General features: G+C 32.0%; 1 protein-coding gene across 1 annotated transcript in view; it reads right to left on the bottom strand.

Annotated features, from left to right (window-relative positions):
* The window catches only part of STXBP5L (syntaxin binding protein 5L), a 337,784-nt gene that overhangs the window by 74,359 nt on the left and 249,768 nt on the right, over nt 1-13,657 (bottom strand). Inside the window, exon 20 of the mRNA XM_058555874.1 lies at nt 2,944-3,009. Coding sequence (XP_058411857.1) covers nt 2,944-3,009 — 66 coding nt within the window. The remainder of the gene's footprint in view (nt 1-2,943; nt 3,010-13,657) is intronic.

Genomic DNA, 13,657 nt, shown 5'->3' with positions numbered 1-13,657 from the left:
TAAATAAACAGCAAAATAAATCAACTGTTAGCTAGCCTAATTAAAGAAAGAAAGAATCTCAATCTTTGCATATGTTACGTTGTACATTGTTAGAAAATTTCCATAACGAAAATATTTTTCTTTGAGAAAGTATAAGTATACAAAATTAGTAATTATAAAGGGTAAATGACTTGACAAGGGAATTCTACCAAAACTTCAAAAAGTAGATAATCCCAATAGTATTTAAATTGTTGGGCATAAAGAAAGAAGTCTTTAAAAGACCAATGTCTGATTACAAAAAATTGCTCTAAGGCAGAGATAGCACAAGCAAAGTTAAAAGACAAAATTGAGAAAAATATTTGGATCTCATGTCACAAAGGGATAATCTTATTAACTTAAGGAGAGGTAATACAAATTGATATGAAAAGGACAAACAACTCGATAGAAAATTGGCAAAGTATAGGAACAGATGATTTACAGAAAAAATATTTAAAGAGTTCTTAGACATATGAAAAGGTATTCAACATCACTTATAACATGTGATAACTAAATTGAAACTATATGGACATATCCTTTTTACCAAATAGACTCACAAAGTACAAAAAATTGATAACCAACATTTGCATGTTATTGTTGGAAGGATAGAAAATTGTTGCAAACCCTAAGGGGAACAATTCGGGAGTATCTATAAAGATTAGACAGGCATGTACTCTTTGACCCAGCAACTTAATTTTAGGAATTTATCCCACAGATATACCTGTACACGTTTAAAATGAGAAATGTACTAAGGTTAGTCACTGCAGCATTGTTTGACATAGCAGAAGACTGGTACCAAGTTAAGTATCCTTTAATTGGCAAAATGATTAAATTATAGTACATGTATGTAATTTCAATATCATACCATTGTAAATAAGATTGAGGAAATATTTTATGTAATGTAATGGAAAGACAAGACACACAGTAAAGTAAAACAAGCAAAGTATAGTGAAATGCATAAGAAACACCACTTTTGTATAAAAAAATATGTCTTTTTGGTTTGTTTACAAACACAAATTGGAAGTATAAACAAGAAACAATGATTATATTTCAAGAGTAGAGAAACAATGTATGGGGAAGGATGGGAGGGAGATTTTTTATTTCATTTTTTTTTGATGTTTGAACCATATAAATGTATTACTATTCAAATTCAGATTATGGATGAGAATTTAAAGTGAAGTTAAATTCTTTAAATTTGATATATGATATCAAATTATATTTTATATTGAAGATTTCTGACACAGGAAAATATGATCAAAGTAATATTTTAAGAAGATTAATTTTGCAACATGATATGGAAAATGAATTGTAAGAGGGAGAGTTAGAAAGCAGAGACACTTGTTAGAACATTTTTCAACAGCCAAGACTTGGAAGCAACCTAAGTGCCCATCAAGGGACGAATGGATAAACAAGATGCGGTATATATACACAATGGAATACTACTCAGCCATAAGAAACGATGAAATCCAGCCATTTGTGACAACATGGATGGACATTGAGGGTATTATGCAAAGTGAAATAAGTCAGATGGAGAAGGTCAAATACCATATGATCTCACTCATTAAGTAGTAGATAATAACAACAACAAACAAACACATAGAGACAGAGATTGGATTGCTGGTTACCAGAGGGGAAGTGGGGAGGGAGGAGGGTGAAAGGGATATTAGGCACATGTGTGTGGTGATGGACTGCAATTAGTATTTGGGTGGTGAACACGAGAATGTGATGTAATCCATGCAGAAATAGCAGTATAGTGATGTATACCCGAAATTTATGCAATGTTGTAAACCAATGTTACCGCAATAAACAAAAAATATAAAAATTAAAAAAAAAAACATTTTTGTGATCCTCTAGGTATGGGGTAATAAATACCTAAATTAGGATGGCACCAATGGGAATGCAAAAGAAAGGGTAAATGTATAAGACTATATTTAAAATAAAAACAGTAAAATAAAGATTAAATAGATATGATTAAAACAAAAATTTACACAGGACACAACTAGGTTCTACTTGGCCTACATTCCTGAAGAATAAGGATAAACAACTAACAACTCTTAAAGGATGGAGTAAATTGAAGAAATGTCATAATTCTAAACGAATTTCTAAAAGTCAAAATTCATTGCTTTATAAAGACGTTCTTAAATGTTTATAAATTTGTATGAAGTTAAAATAAAAATAAATAAAATAATTAAAATAAAAATTATAATTTTTTGATTGTGAAAATAGATCTACAGTTCAATGTCAAAGATATATCTAATATTTTTGGTGCTTAAGAATTTACACATTACTATATATGCATTATGGAAAAATCAGATAAATAAAAATTAAAAACATAAGCAAACCATTCATAATCCCACCACCCAACAATGTCTACTGTTAACATTTTTCTTACATACCTTAAAGACTTATTCCTAGGAATCTTTATATTGACATTTTTAATATATTTTAATGGGTTCATGCTTTATCTTGATGTGTTACTTCCAACATATTATCATTTTTTCTTTCTTTGTCAATGAATATACATATTTCCAAACTATGGTCCAGACGGATGGTATCATATGCTCCTGTACCTATAGTATATATTTCCCACTAATTCAGCTCTAGCTATAAGAAGACAGAGTTTCTGCATAATTTTATCAATTTTTACTTAGAATTATTAATATATTTGCAAAATAACTTTCCTTTAAAATGTCTTTAAAAGTATTACACTCATACTTCTGATCTTAATTTTTTGGTAGGCCAAAAATACTTTTAAAGACATTTATTTCTATTTGATTTTGGAATCAAATTTGCTTATGGTTAAATTTCAAAAACTGAATTACACGTAATTACTAAAATTATGAATGTTACATTATAAGAATTATGAAAATAAGCAGTAGATTACTGCAGTGAATTACCAGAAGCTTGAAAAATATCACTCATGTTTACCTGAAGTGGGAGACTTGCAGCGCTCAAGTTCCAGGGGAACTGGACTGTCATTCAGCTCAGTTAAACCTGAAAATAAAATGATAAAAAAAATGAGATAACTTTTGCAAACACTTCATAGATAATTCTTATTTCTTAACTCCTCTAAGTTTAAAAAGGTTTTTTTTCCCCTGTGAAAACTACTTTTTTATGCTCATGTTAGGACAGTTATTCTGAAAATTTGTTTTCACAAGTGATACAGGAAAAAATAAGAAGCAATAACTAACTGATATACAAAGGGTAACTGAACACGATAGTGGAAAGATATAAAATTTCTTTTATTTTTTTAATATGAAATCGCTACTTTAATAAATGACCTAGTTCATCTGAAAATAGACTAAGAATAATACAAATTAGAAGGTGTTTTTAAAAAAGGCCTAATCAAATCTTCCACTTCCAAGAGAAATGCTTATTGGCTTTTAAAAAGACCTTTAAGGAGATGCTACAAATTTTAAATATTATACTTTTTTATATAAAAATGCAGTATTGCATAGTACATACTAAGTGATTTGCTCAATGGTATCAAATTCCTTCCTATGATTGCTAAATTTTTCTTATTTCTAATATTTCTTATTTTCTATTCTGTTACTTTCCTGATGAAACAAGGATAGACAATACATCATTAATAAACATTTCTTAATTCTCACTATTTGCAAGTCTGCATTTCTATGGCATTCGTAAAATACCATTAATTATGATTTTCCTATCCTTCTTGGAGAGTCTCACATACTTTTTATTTGTAAATAAATATTCAGAGCTTCTATTTTAATGTAAATCTCCATACCCAGAAGTACTTAAGAGCTATTGTCAATTACCAAAAACTATCTTTGTTCATATTCCTTCCCACCACCCCCTTCTTTATATAATCTGTACCAATAAACTTGCTGTAGGTTCAAAAAATCATGGAATTTTAGAAGTCCACTGTGATACTCTAGCCCAACCCTTATGTTTTATAGACAAGAAACTTAAGTTCAAAGAGTTTGAACTATTTATTTAAGGTTACAGAACTAAGTTAGTGCCAAAGCTTGAAGAGAATTCTTTATATATTTTGGTTGAGCTTTTTTTTTTTTCCTGAGGAAGATCAGCCCTGAGCTAATATCCATGCTAATCCTCCTCATTTTGCTGAGGAAGACCGGCTCTGAGATAACATCTATTGCCAATCCTCCTCCTTTTTTTTTTTTTTTTTGCCCCCAAAGCCCCAGTAGATAGTTGTGTGTCATAGTTGCACAGCCGTCTAGTTGCTGTATGTGGGATGCGGCCTCAGCATGGCTGGAGAAGCGGTGCATCAGTGCGCGCCCGGGATCCGAACCTGGGCCGCCAGTAGCGGAACGTGCACACTTAACCGCTAAGCCACGGGGCCGGCCCTGGTTGAGCTTTTTATCAGAAGTAGGTTTTGTGAATATTTTCTTTGAGTATGTGACTTATCTTTTCATTTTCTTAATGAAAATGAAGTGTCTTTTGATGAGTAGATTAATTTCCTTGAAGGAAAATTAATCAATTTTTTCTTTTATTGTGATTTTTTTGCAATTCCAGTATAAGTAATCATTGTCTACCCCATGGTCATGAAGATATTATTCTTCATTTTCTTCAAGAAGCATTTTAATTTTTAGCTTTTATTTTTAGGGTTATAACTCATCCCAAGTTATATTGATTATGGTGCGAAGTAGGCAGTAAGGTTCATTTTTTCCCCTATATATTTGCCCAGGTGTTCCATTATTATCTGTTAAAAAGATTCTCCTTTCTTCATTGATTTTTATTAATGACTTAGTCAAAAATAAATTGGCCATATATGTGTGGGTCTATTTCTAGACTATCTATTCTGTAATCATTGGTCTATTTGTCTATCTTTTTCCAACTATCACACTATCTAATTAATGTAGGTTTTATAGTACATCTTGAAATCAGGCAGTGAAATCCTCCAACTTTGTTCTTTTCCAAGAGTGTTTTAGTTATTCCAGATTCCTTGCATTTCTATATAAATTTTAGAATCAGTTTTTCAATTTCTACAAAAGTATACGCTAGATTCTTATTGGATTGTGATAAATCTGTGGATAAATTTGGTAGAATAAACATCTTAAAAACATTGAGTCTTCCAACCCTTAAACATGGTATTCCTCTCCATCTAAATGATAGAAAATTTCTTTCTGCACTATTTTGTAGATTTCAGTATAGAAGTCTTGTAGTTGGCATTTTTCAAGTCTTCTATTTCCTTTTTGGTCTTCTGTCTAGTTCTTCTATCATTATTGAAAGTGGAGTATTGACATTTCCAATAATGATTGCTGAATTGTCTATTTCTCCCTTTTATTCTGTCAGGTATTGCTTCATGTACTCTGTAGCTCTGTTGTTAGGTGCATATATGTTTATAATTGTTATATCTTCTTGATGGATTGATGATTTTATTATTTTAAATGTCTCTATTTCTAGTAACATTTTTTGCTTTGAAATCTATTTTGTCTATAATAGTATAGCTACTCCAGCTTTCTTATGGTTGCTGTTTGCATGATATTTTTCCATCCTTTTACTTTCAACCTATTTGTATCTTTCTGTGTTTTCTTAAGACAGCATAGAGTTGGATCCTGATTTTTAAAAAAATCTTGTCCAAAAATCTCTATCTGTTGATTGGATAGTTTATCCACATTTAATGTTATTATTGATATAGTTAGATTACATCTGTCATTTTACTTTTGGCTTTCTGTGTGTCTCATGTCTTTTTTGTTTCTCTAATCCTCCTTTACTGCTTTGTTTGGCTTTAAGCAAATATTTTCTAGTGTAACTCTTAATTTCTTTAATAAAATTTTCACTATATTTTTGCAGTTCTTTGTGGTTGCTCTAAGACAACATATATGTCTTACCAGGATCTACTTCAGATGTATGCTAACTTAATTCCAGTGAGATATAGAAATATGACTCTTTTATATCTCTATTTCCTCTTTCCCATTTATGTGCTATTCTTGGTATATATCCATATGTGTTACAAACCCAACGATGTATTGTTACAATTATTACTTTACATAATTTTATGTTTTTTTATAAAAGGTGAGAGAAGACAGGAAAGCAAACATATATTTATAAAGTTTGTATTAACATTCTGATTTACCATTTCTGGCTCTCTTCATTTGTTTTGGTACATCTATCTGGTGTTACCTGCTTATTCAAATACAATGATGTCTCCCACCCACCTCCCTTGTGCTGTTATTGGAAAATATATTACATTTTTACATGTTATAGGCCTAAGAATACAATTTTATACATATTGTTTCATAAATTGCTTTTTAAATCAAGAGAATAAGAAATATGTTTTTACACTATTATTTTATAATTACATAATTACCTTAAAAGTATTCTTTTTTCCTTTGAGTAGATTCAAATTACTATCTGGGGTCACATTCTTTCAGCCTGTAGAACTGCCTTTAGTATTTCTTGTAAGATGGCTCTGCTAGCAACAAATTCTCTCAGTTTTTGTTTATCTGGGAATGTCTTTATTTCACCTACCTTTTTGAAAGACATTTTTGCTGGATATAAGATTCTTGGTTGACAGTTTTTTCCGTTGAGCACTTTGAATATGTCATCCTACTCCCTTCCAGCCTCCAACGTTTCTGATTAGCTATTAATCCTATTGGAGTTCCCTTGTATGTGACAAATCATTTTTCTCTTACTGCTTTCAAGATTTTCTCATTGTCTTTTAGCATTTTTACTATAATGTGTCTGGGTATGGATATCTTTAAATTTATCCTACTTGGAGTTCATTCAGCTTCTTGGATGTGTACATTAATGTTTTTCATCAAATTTCATAAGTTTTCAGCCTTTATCTCTTCAAATGTTTTTCTGCTGCTTTTTCTCTCTCTTCCCTCCTCCTCCTACTCTTATTATGGACATGTTGATACACTTAAGGTATCCCACACTTCTCTGAAGGTTGTTTTCTTCATTTTTTTTCTCTTTCTTCTTCAGAATGCATAGTCTCTATCAACCTACATTCAAGTTTGCCAATCCTTATTTCTGCCAGTTCAAATCTACTGCTGAGTCCCTCTAGTGAATTTTTCTTTTCACTTATTGTACTTTTCAACACCAGAATTTCCATTTGGTTCTTTTTTTTTTTTTTTTTTTGACCTCCTTCACTCATTTCACCTACCCTCCACCCTGTGCCTCTGGAAACCACCCCAATCTGTTCTCTGTATCCATGAACTCTTTGTTGTTGTTGTTATTTCTTTGTTTTTAGGTTCCACGTGTAAGAGATATCATATGGTATTTGTCTTTCTCTGTCTGACTTACTTCACTTGGCATTAATGCCCTCAAGGTCCATCCACGTTGTTGCAAATAGCAAGATTTCCTTCTTTTTTATGGCTGAATAATATTTCATTGCATATATACACATTTGCTTTATCCATTTATCCATTGATCGACACGTAGGTTGTTTCAATATCTTGACTACTGTAAATTATGCTGCATGAACGTGGGGGTGCATATATATTTTTGAGTTAGTGTTTTCACTTCTTTTGGATAAATATCCAGAAGTAGAATAGCTGGATCATATGGTAGTTACATTTTTAATGTTTTGAGGGAACTTCCATGCTGTTTTCCACAGTGGCTGCACCAATTTACATTCCCACTAACAGTGCACAAGAGCTCCCTTTTCTCCACATCCTCACCAACACTTGTTATTTCTTGTCTTTTTGATAATAGCCATTCTAACAGGTGCAAGGTGATATTCTCATTGTGGTTTTGATTTGCACTTCCCTAATGATTAGTGAGGTTGAGCATCACTTTTTCATATACCTGTTGGCTATATGTATGCCTTCTTTGGAAAAATGTCTATTCAGATCCTCTGCTCATTTTTTAATTGAATTACTTGGATTTTTTTTTTTTTTGTTTTGCTATTGAGTTGTATGAGTTCTTTATATATTTTGGATATTAACCCCTTATCAGATATGCGATTTGCAAATATTTTCTCCCATTCAGTAGATTGCCTTTTCATTTTGTTAATGATTTTCTTTACTGTGCAGAAGCTTTTCAGTTTGATATGGTCACATTTGTTTATTTTTGCTTTTGTTGCCTTTGCTTTTGATGTCAAATCCAGAAAATCATTGCCAAGACCCATTTCGAGGAGTTTACTGCCTATGTCTTCTTCTAGGATTTTTATGGGTTTCTGGTCTTCTGTTCAAGTCTTTAATCCATTTTGAGGTAATTCTTGTGTATGATGTAAGATAGTCCCATTTGGTTCTTTTTATAACTTCCATCTCTTTGTTGATATCTCTATTTGGTGAAGTATCATCATCATAGTTTCCTTTACTTTTTTAAGCATGCTGTCTTTTAGTTCTTTAAGCAAATGTGTGTAAACATATTTTTTAAGGCTGCTGTGAGGTGTCTGTTAAATCCAACATCTGGACTCCCTCAGAGGCAATTTCTGTTGCTTGTTTTTTTCCTATGAATAGGTCACAATTTCCTGTTTCTTTGCATGTCTCATTATATTTCTTTGATAACTACACATTTTAGGTAATATAGCAATTCTGGTAACTAATTACTGATTTCCTTCTCTCCTTTTTGGTTTTTCTTGTTTGCTTATTTGTTTAGTGACTTGGCTAGATTATTTTGGTGAAGTTTATTTCCCTTACGTTGTGAAAACTTTGAGGTTGCTTCTCAGAGGGTACAGGCTTCAGTGTACATACAGTCACCCTGTATGTGATTTTAGCAGGGTTCTCTTTGACTGTCTCTTTCCCTAATCTCTCTGTTAAGCTGTCTGCTTCTGTTGATATCACATCCAGCTATTAGGTCTCACAATCACAGCCAGGTGATTGCTTTATTGTCTTTGACAATGTCCTGGGACATATATTACTCAACATTCTAATCCAATAAAATGCGGGCAGGGGTCATACTGGAAGCCGGTCTTTGAGGTCTGTTCAAATCCCAGGATAGGTCTTCTTAGCTGTCTCTTTTCTTAGTTCACCAGCTCACCTATGGTCTAGCTGGTTGCTCTTAATTAAGAAGCTACCAGCTTCTTATTTGATTTCCACCAAATACTTAATTGGTTTTGCAGACATCCTTAGGCTTGAACATCCCCAAATTGTCTTTCAAATAAAGCTAGTTCCTTTGGGGAGAGCTTCAGAGTTTGCTCTTCGTAAGATTGCCTCTTCACCTGGGAAAAACCTCTGAGCCACTAGTCTAGGCCCAGGGTAGGGATAGTAACCTCTGGTCTTCTCAGTTTGACTTTTCTGGCATGAAATCTCTGCCCTATGAGCAAGTTGGGGTCAGAGCAATCAGGGCCTCAGCATTTTTTCCTTGCCATGCCTGGAGTAAACCTTCTGTCCTATTAGTAAGGGATAGGCAGGGGAATGAAGCCTCTGACCTCTTGGCCACATTGACCAGGAATTTGGCCTTTTCAATTTGGAGTTGGGGGGGGATGAGAAATGCTGGCAACCTGAAGGCAGGAAAGGTATGAAGCAAGTTGTGGCTCAGTATTACAGACTCTCATTTTTTACCAAGTTTCAGTAGATTTTCTTGAATGTTTCTTCATTTTCTGTATCCTCCTAGGAAAATTTCCAGAAACTTTAAATGATTTTTTTTTAATAGTTTTCACCAGTTATGCTTTTTCTCTGGAGAATGTGTCCATGGTGCTCTTTAAGTTGCCATCTGGAAGTCTATCCTGTACATGGCATTTTAAAAACACATTTCTCAATTATTTGCTGCTATTACATAGAAATATGATTGATTTTTGTATACTGACTTGTATTTTTCAATGTTGCTATGTTCACACATTGTTTTTGTAGCTTTTTTTGAAGATTCCTTTGGGTTTCCTACATACACCATATCATTGGCAAATAAAGAGAGTTTTAATGTTTTCTTTCTAATCTTTAGGCATATTATTTTTCACCTTGCTTTTCGCCCTTACAAGGTCATCAAGTACAGTGCTAAACAAAGGTGATGAGAGTGGACATCATCACCTTGTTACCAATTTTAGTGGAAAAACATTCAATATTTCACAATCAAGCATGATGTTATTTGTAGGTTTTTCATAGATGAGCTTTATTCAATTGAGGGAATATTCTGTTCCTGGTTTTCTCAGGATTTTTATCATAAATAAGTGTCAAATTAAGACAAATTTGTTTTTGCATATATTAAGGTGATTATTTTCTCCTTTATTATGTTAATCAGATGTTTTGCATTGATTGATTTTCAAATATTAAACTTACATTCTTGGGATAAATCCACCTTGGTTATGATGTTTTTTCTTTCTTACATATGTCTGTCTTCCATTTGTTAATAATTTATTTATGATTTTTGCACCTATGTCCATCAGTGAGACTAGCTTGTACTTTTCATCTAAGTTACTGTCTTTGCCAAGTTTTGGTTTTCAACACTGTGCTGGCCTTAGATAACCGGTTGGGAAGAGTTCCTTCTTTTTTCTATTCTCTGGACGTGTTTGCATAAAATTAGGGTTATTTCTTTCTTAAATGTTTGACAGAATCAATCAGTGAAGCCACTCATGGCCTGTAGTTTTCTTTCCTGTATTTAATTCTGAATTCAAGATTTTTTAAAAGATATGAGGTTATTTATATTTTTCAGTGTGTTTGGTGTCAGTTTTTGCAATTTTTTTCTTTCAAGAAATCTCTTTATTTCATGTGTATTGTCAATTTATACGCATATAGTTGTCAATAACATTACTTTATTATTTCTAATGTCTGTAGAATCCACAGTGGTGCTCCATTTTTCATGCCTAGTATTGGTTATTTATGTTCTTTCTTCTTTTTTCATCAGTCTTGGTAGGGTTTTATAGATCTCAGTAATCTTTTTGAAGAGCTTGTGATTTTGTTGATCTACTCTGTTGTTTACCCTCTATTTCACTGATTTCTGATCTTTATTTCCATCCTTCTGTTTACTTTGGGTTACATTTTTCCTTCAGTGTCTTAACAAAGATGTTTAGATTATTAATTTGAGATCATTCTTTTTTCTAATATAAGTATCTAATGTTTTAAATTTTCCTTTAGCACTACTTTAGCAACATCTCACAAATTTTGATAGTTTGTGTTTATACTTTCACTCAGTTCAAAAATATTTTAAAATTTCCTTTGTAATTTCTTTTTTAAGCCAGGAGCTAATTTTAATTACCAAATATTTGGGGATTTTAAGACACAATTTTAGTATTATTTTCTAATTTAATTTCATTGTTATCAGAGAACATACTCTGCTTGATTTCATTCCTATAATTTATATTTCATTATAACTTGTTTTATAACTCAGTCTATTTTTGTGAATGTTCCATGTCCGCTTGAAAAGAGTTCATATTTTCATTTCTGTGGTGTAGGTGTCTATTTATGTCAGTAGGTCAAATTTAAGACAGTTGCTTAAGTTTTTTATATCCTTATCAGTTTTTGTCTATTTGTCCTATCAGTTACTGAGGAGAAATGATGAATCCTCAGCTATGATTGTAGATTTGCCTATTTCTTTCTTTAGTTTTGACAATTTTTGCTTTATATATTTTTGCTTTATATATTTTGAATTTCTCTTATTAGGTCTATATGAGTATAGGATTTTTATATCTTCCTGATAAAGCAACTCTTATAATTTTGAACTGCCTCTCTATCTCCTAGTCTTGAAGTCTATTTCATCTCATATATGGCCACAACAGCCTTCTTGGGCTTAGCGTTTTGATGGAATTCTTTTTCTCTTCTTTTACTTTTAATCTATTTGTGTGTTTTTATAATTAAAGTGCATCTCTTATAAAGAGCATATAGTTGGGTCTTTTTTTCATCCTTTCTCACAATATCTGCCCCTTTTTTCGGGGGGAGGATGTTTCTTCCATTTACATTTAATATAATCATTGATGGAGTTAGGTTTATGTCTATCATCTTCCTATTTGTTTTCAGTTTGTCCCCTCTGTTCTTTTTTCCACTGTTCTTCTTTTCTGTCTTTTGAGAAAATCAAATGTTTATTAGTATTCCATTTTATGTTTTCTTCGGCTAGTAAACTACACCTTTCTGTTGTACTTTTTTAGTGGTTGTTCTAGGGATTACAATATGCATCTATAATTCATCACAATCTACCTTTAATTATTATTGCATCATTTCTCTTATGATAAAAGAAACTACAACAGTATAATTCTATTTACCTCCCTCCCATCCTTTGTTACCGTTTTCATATATTTTTCTTCTACATGTTATAAACTCCACAATACATTATTAGTTTTTAACTTAAAGAGCAAAGTAACTTTTAAAGATTTTAAGAAAAGATAAAATAATCTTTTATATTTACCCAGATATTTACTATTTCCAGTGCTCTTCATTCTTACTGCATATCTAAATCTCCATCTGGTATTTTTTTCAGCCATAAAAAACTTTCTTTACCATTTCTTGTAGTGCAGGTCTGCTGATGACAAATTTATTTTCTTTCATTTAAAAATATTTTTGCTAGATATAGAATTCTGGATTTACAATTATTTTTCTCTAGTACTTAAAAGATGTCATTCTGTTGTCTTCTGTCTTCAATTATTTCTGATGAGAAATCACTCTTTATTCATATCATTGTTCCCGTGTGTATGTATGTTCATTTACTACTTTTAAGGTGTTCTCTTTGATGTTGGTTTCAGTAGTTTTACTTTAAAATCTTAAGTATGGTTTCTTTGAATTTTTCTAGTGTAGGGTTTTCTGAGATTCTTGGATCTTGGAGTTCATGTTTTTCATCAAATTCAAAAAAAAAGTTCAGCCACAAGTTACTGATGTTCATTTAGGTTTTGTTAACTTTTTTTTTTTTAATTCCGCTTATGTTTGGATCATTTTCATTGACCTGTATTCAACTTCTTTGATACTTTCTACGGCTGTCCAATATATCGTTAAAGTGACTCTGTGAACTTTTGATTTCAGATACATTATTTTCATTTCCAGAATTTCTATTTGGTCCTTTTTTAGAGTTTCAATTTCTCTCCTGAAATTCCCAAACCTATTCCCCTATTCTAATCCACCTTTTACTATAAATTCTTATAATAATTGTTCATAAGTTCTTGTCTGCTAATTTCAATTTGGGTCATCTGTGAGTCTACTTAGATTGACTTTCCCCCCCCCATGATTTTCTGCTTCTTTGCATGTTTTCTAATTTCTGATAGTATGCTGTGTATAAAAGAATAGTGGGGACTGAAGTATATATATATGACTGGAATATATATGTATATATATATATATATCCTTTCTTTTTTTCATTTCTTTTGTCAGACAGCTTAAGGGAAGGGCTAATCATTCAGATTCTACAAAGTATTGAATTGAGCTGCGGCTGGCCTGCAGCTTTAATTAAATTAAGTTTCCCTTTAAAACCGGACCAAGAAAATCTCTCTTTCCTCTTCAGTCCAACACTCAAAGATCCACGCTCCCTTTGCCGAGGGGCTGATTCCTAAAGTTCTCAATATTTGTGAAGGGAGAGGGTTGGGATGCAGCTTCAGATAGTTTAATTCACCTTAGGTCAAATTCTATAATAACCTCAGAATGCAAGTACTTTGAAACCACATGAATTCTCTCGTCGTTTAAGGTCCACCTGCACCGCCACTTTCTCAAAAAAATTCTGAAAGTGGTGAGTGTTAGGTGGCAGAGAATTGCCAAATGGAATAATTTGTTTCTGTGTTTAGAGCTATTTCAGATTCCCACTCAATAGGCCATTCCAGGCAGTTAATAAATTACAATGGTTTTTCCTATTCTTTGCA

Source organism: Diceros bicornis, chromosome 15 (genome assembly GCF_020826845.1).
Source record: "Diceros bicornis minor isolate mBicDic1 chromosome 15, mDicBic1.mat.cur, whole genome shotgun sequence".
Classification (NCBI taxonomy): domain Eukaryota; kingdom Metazoa; phylum Chordata; class Mammalia; order Perissodactyla; family Rhinocerotidae; genus Diceros; species Diceros bicornis.
Note: the sequence above shows the minus strand (reverse complement) of the source record. Positions and strands in the feature narration are given on the sequence as shown.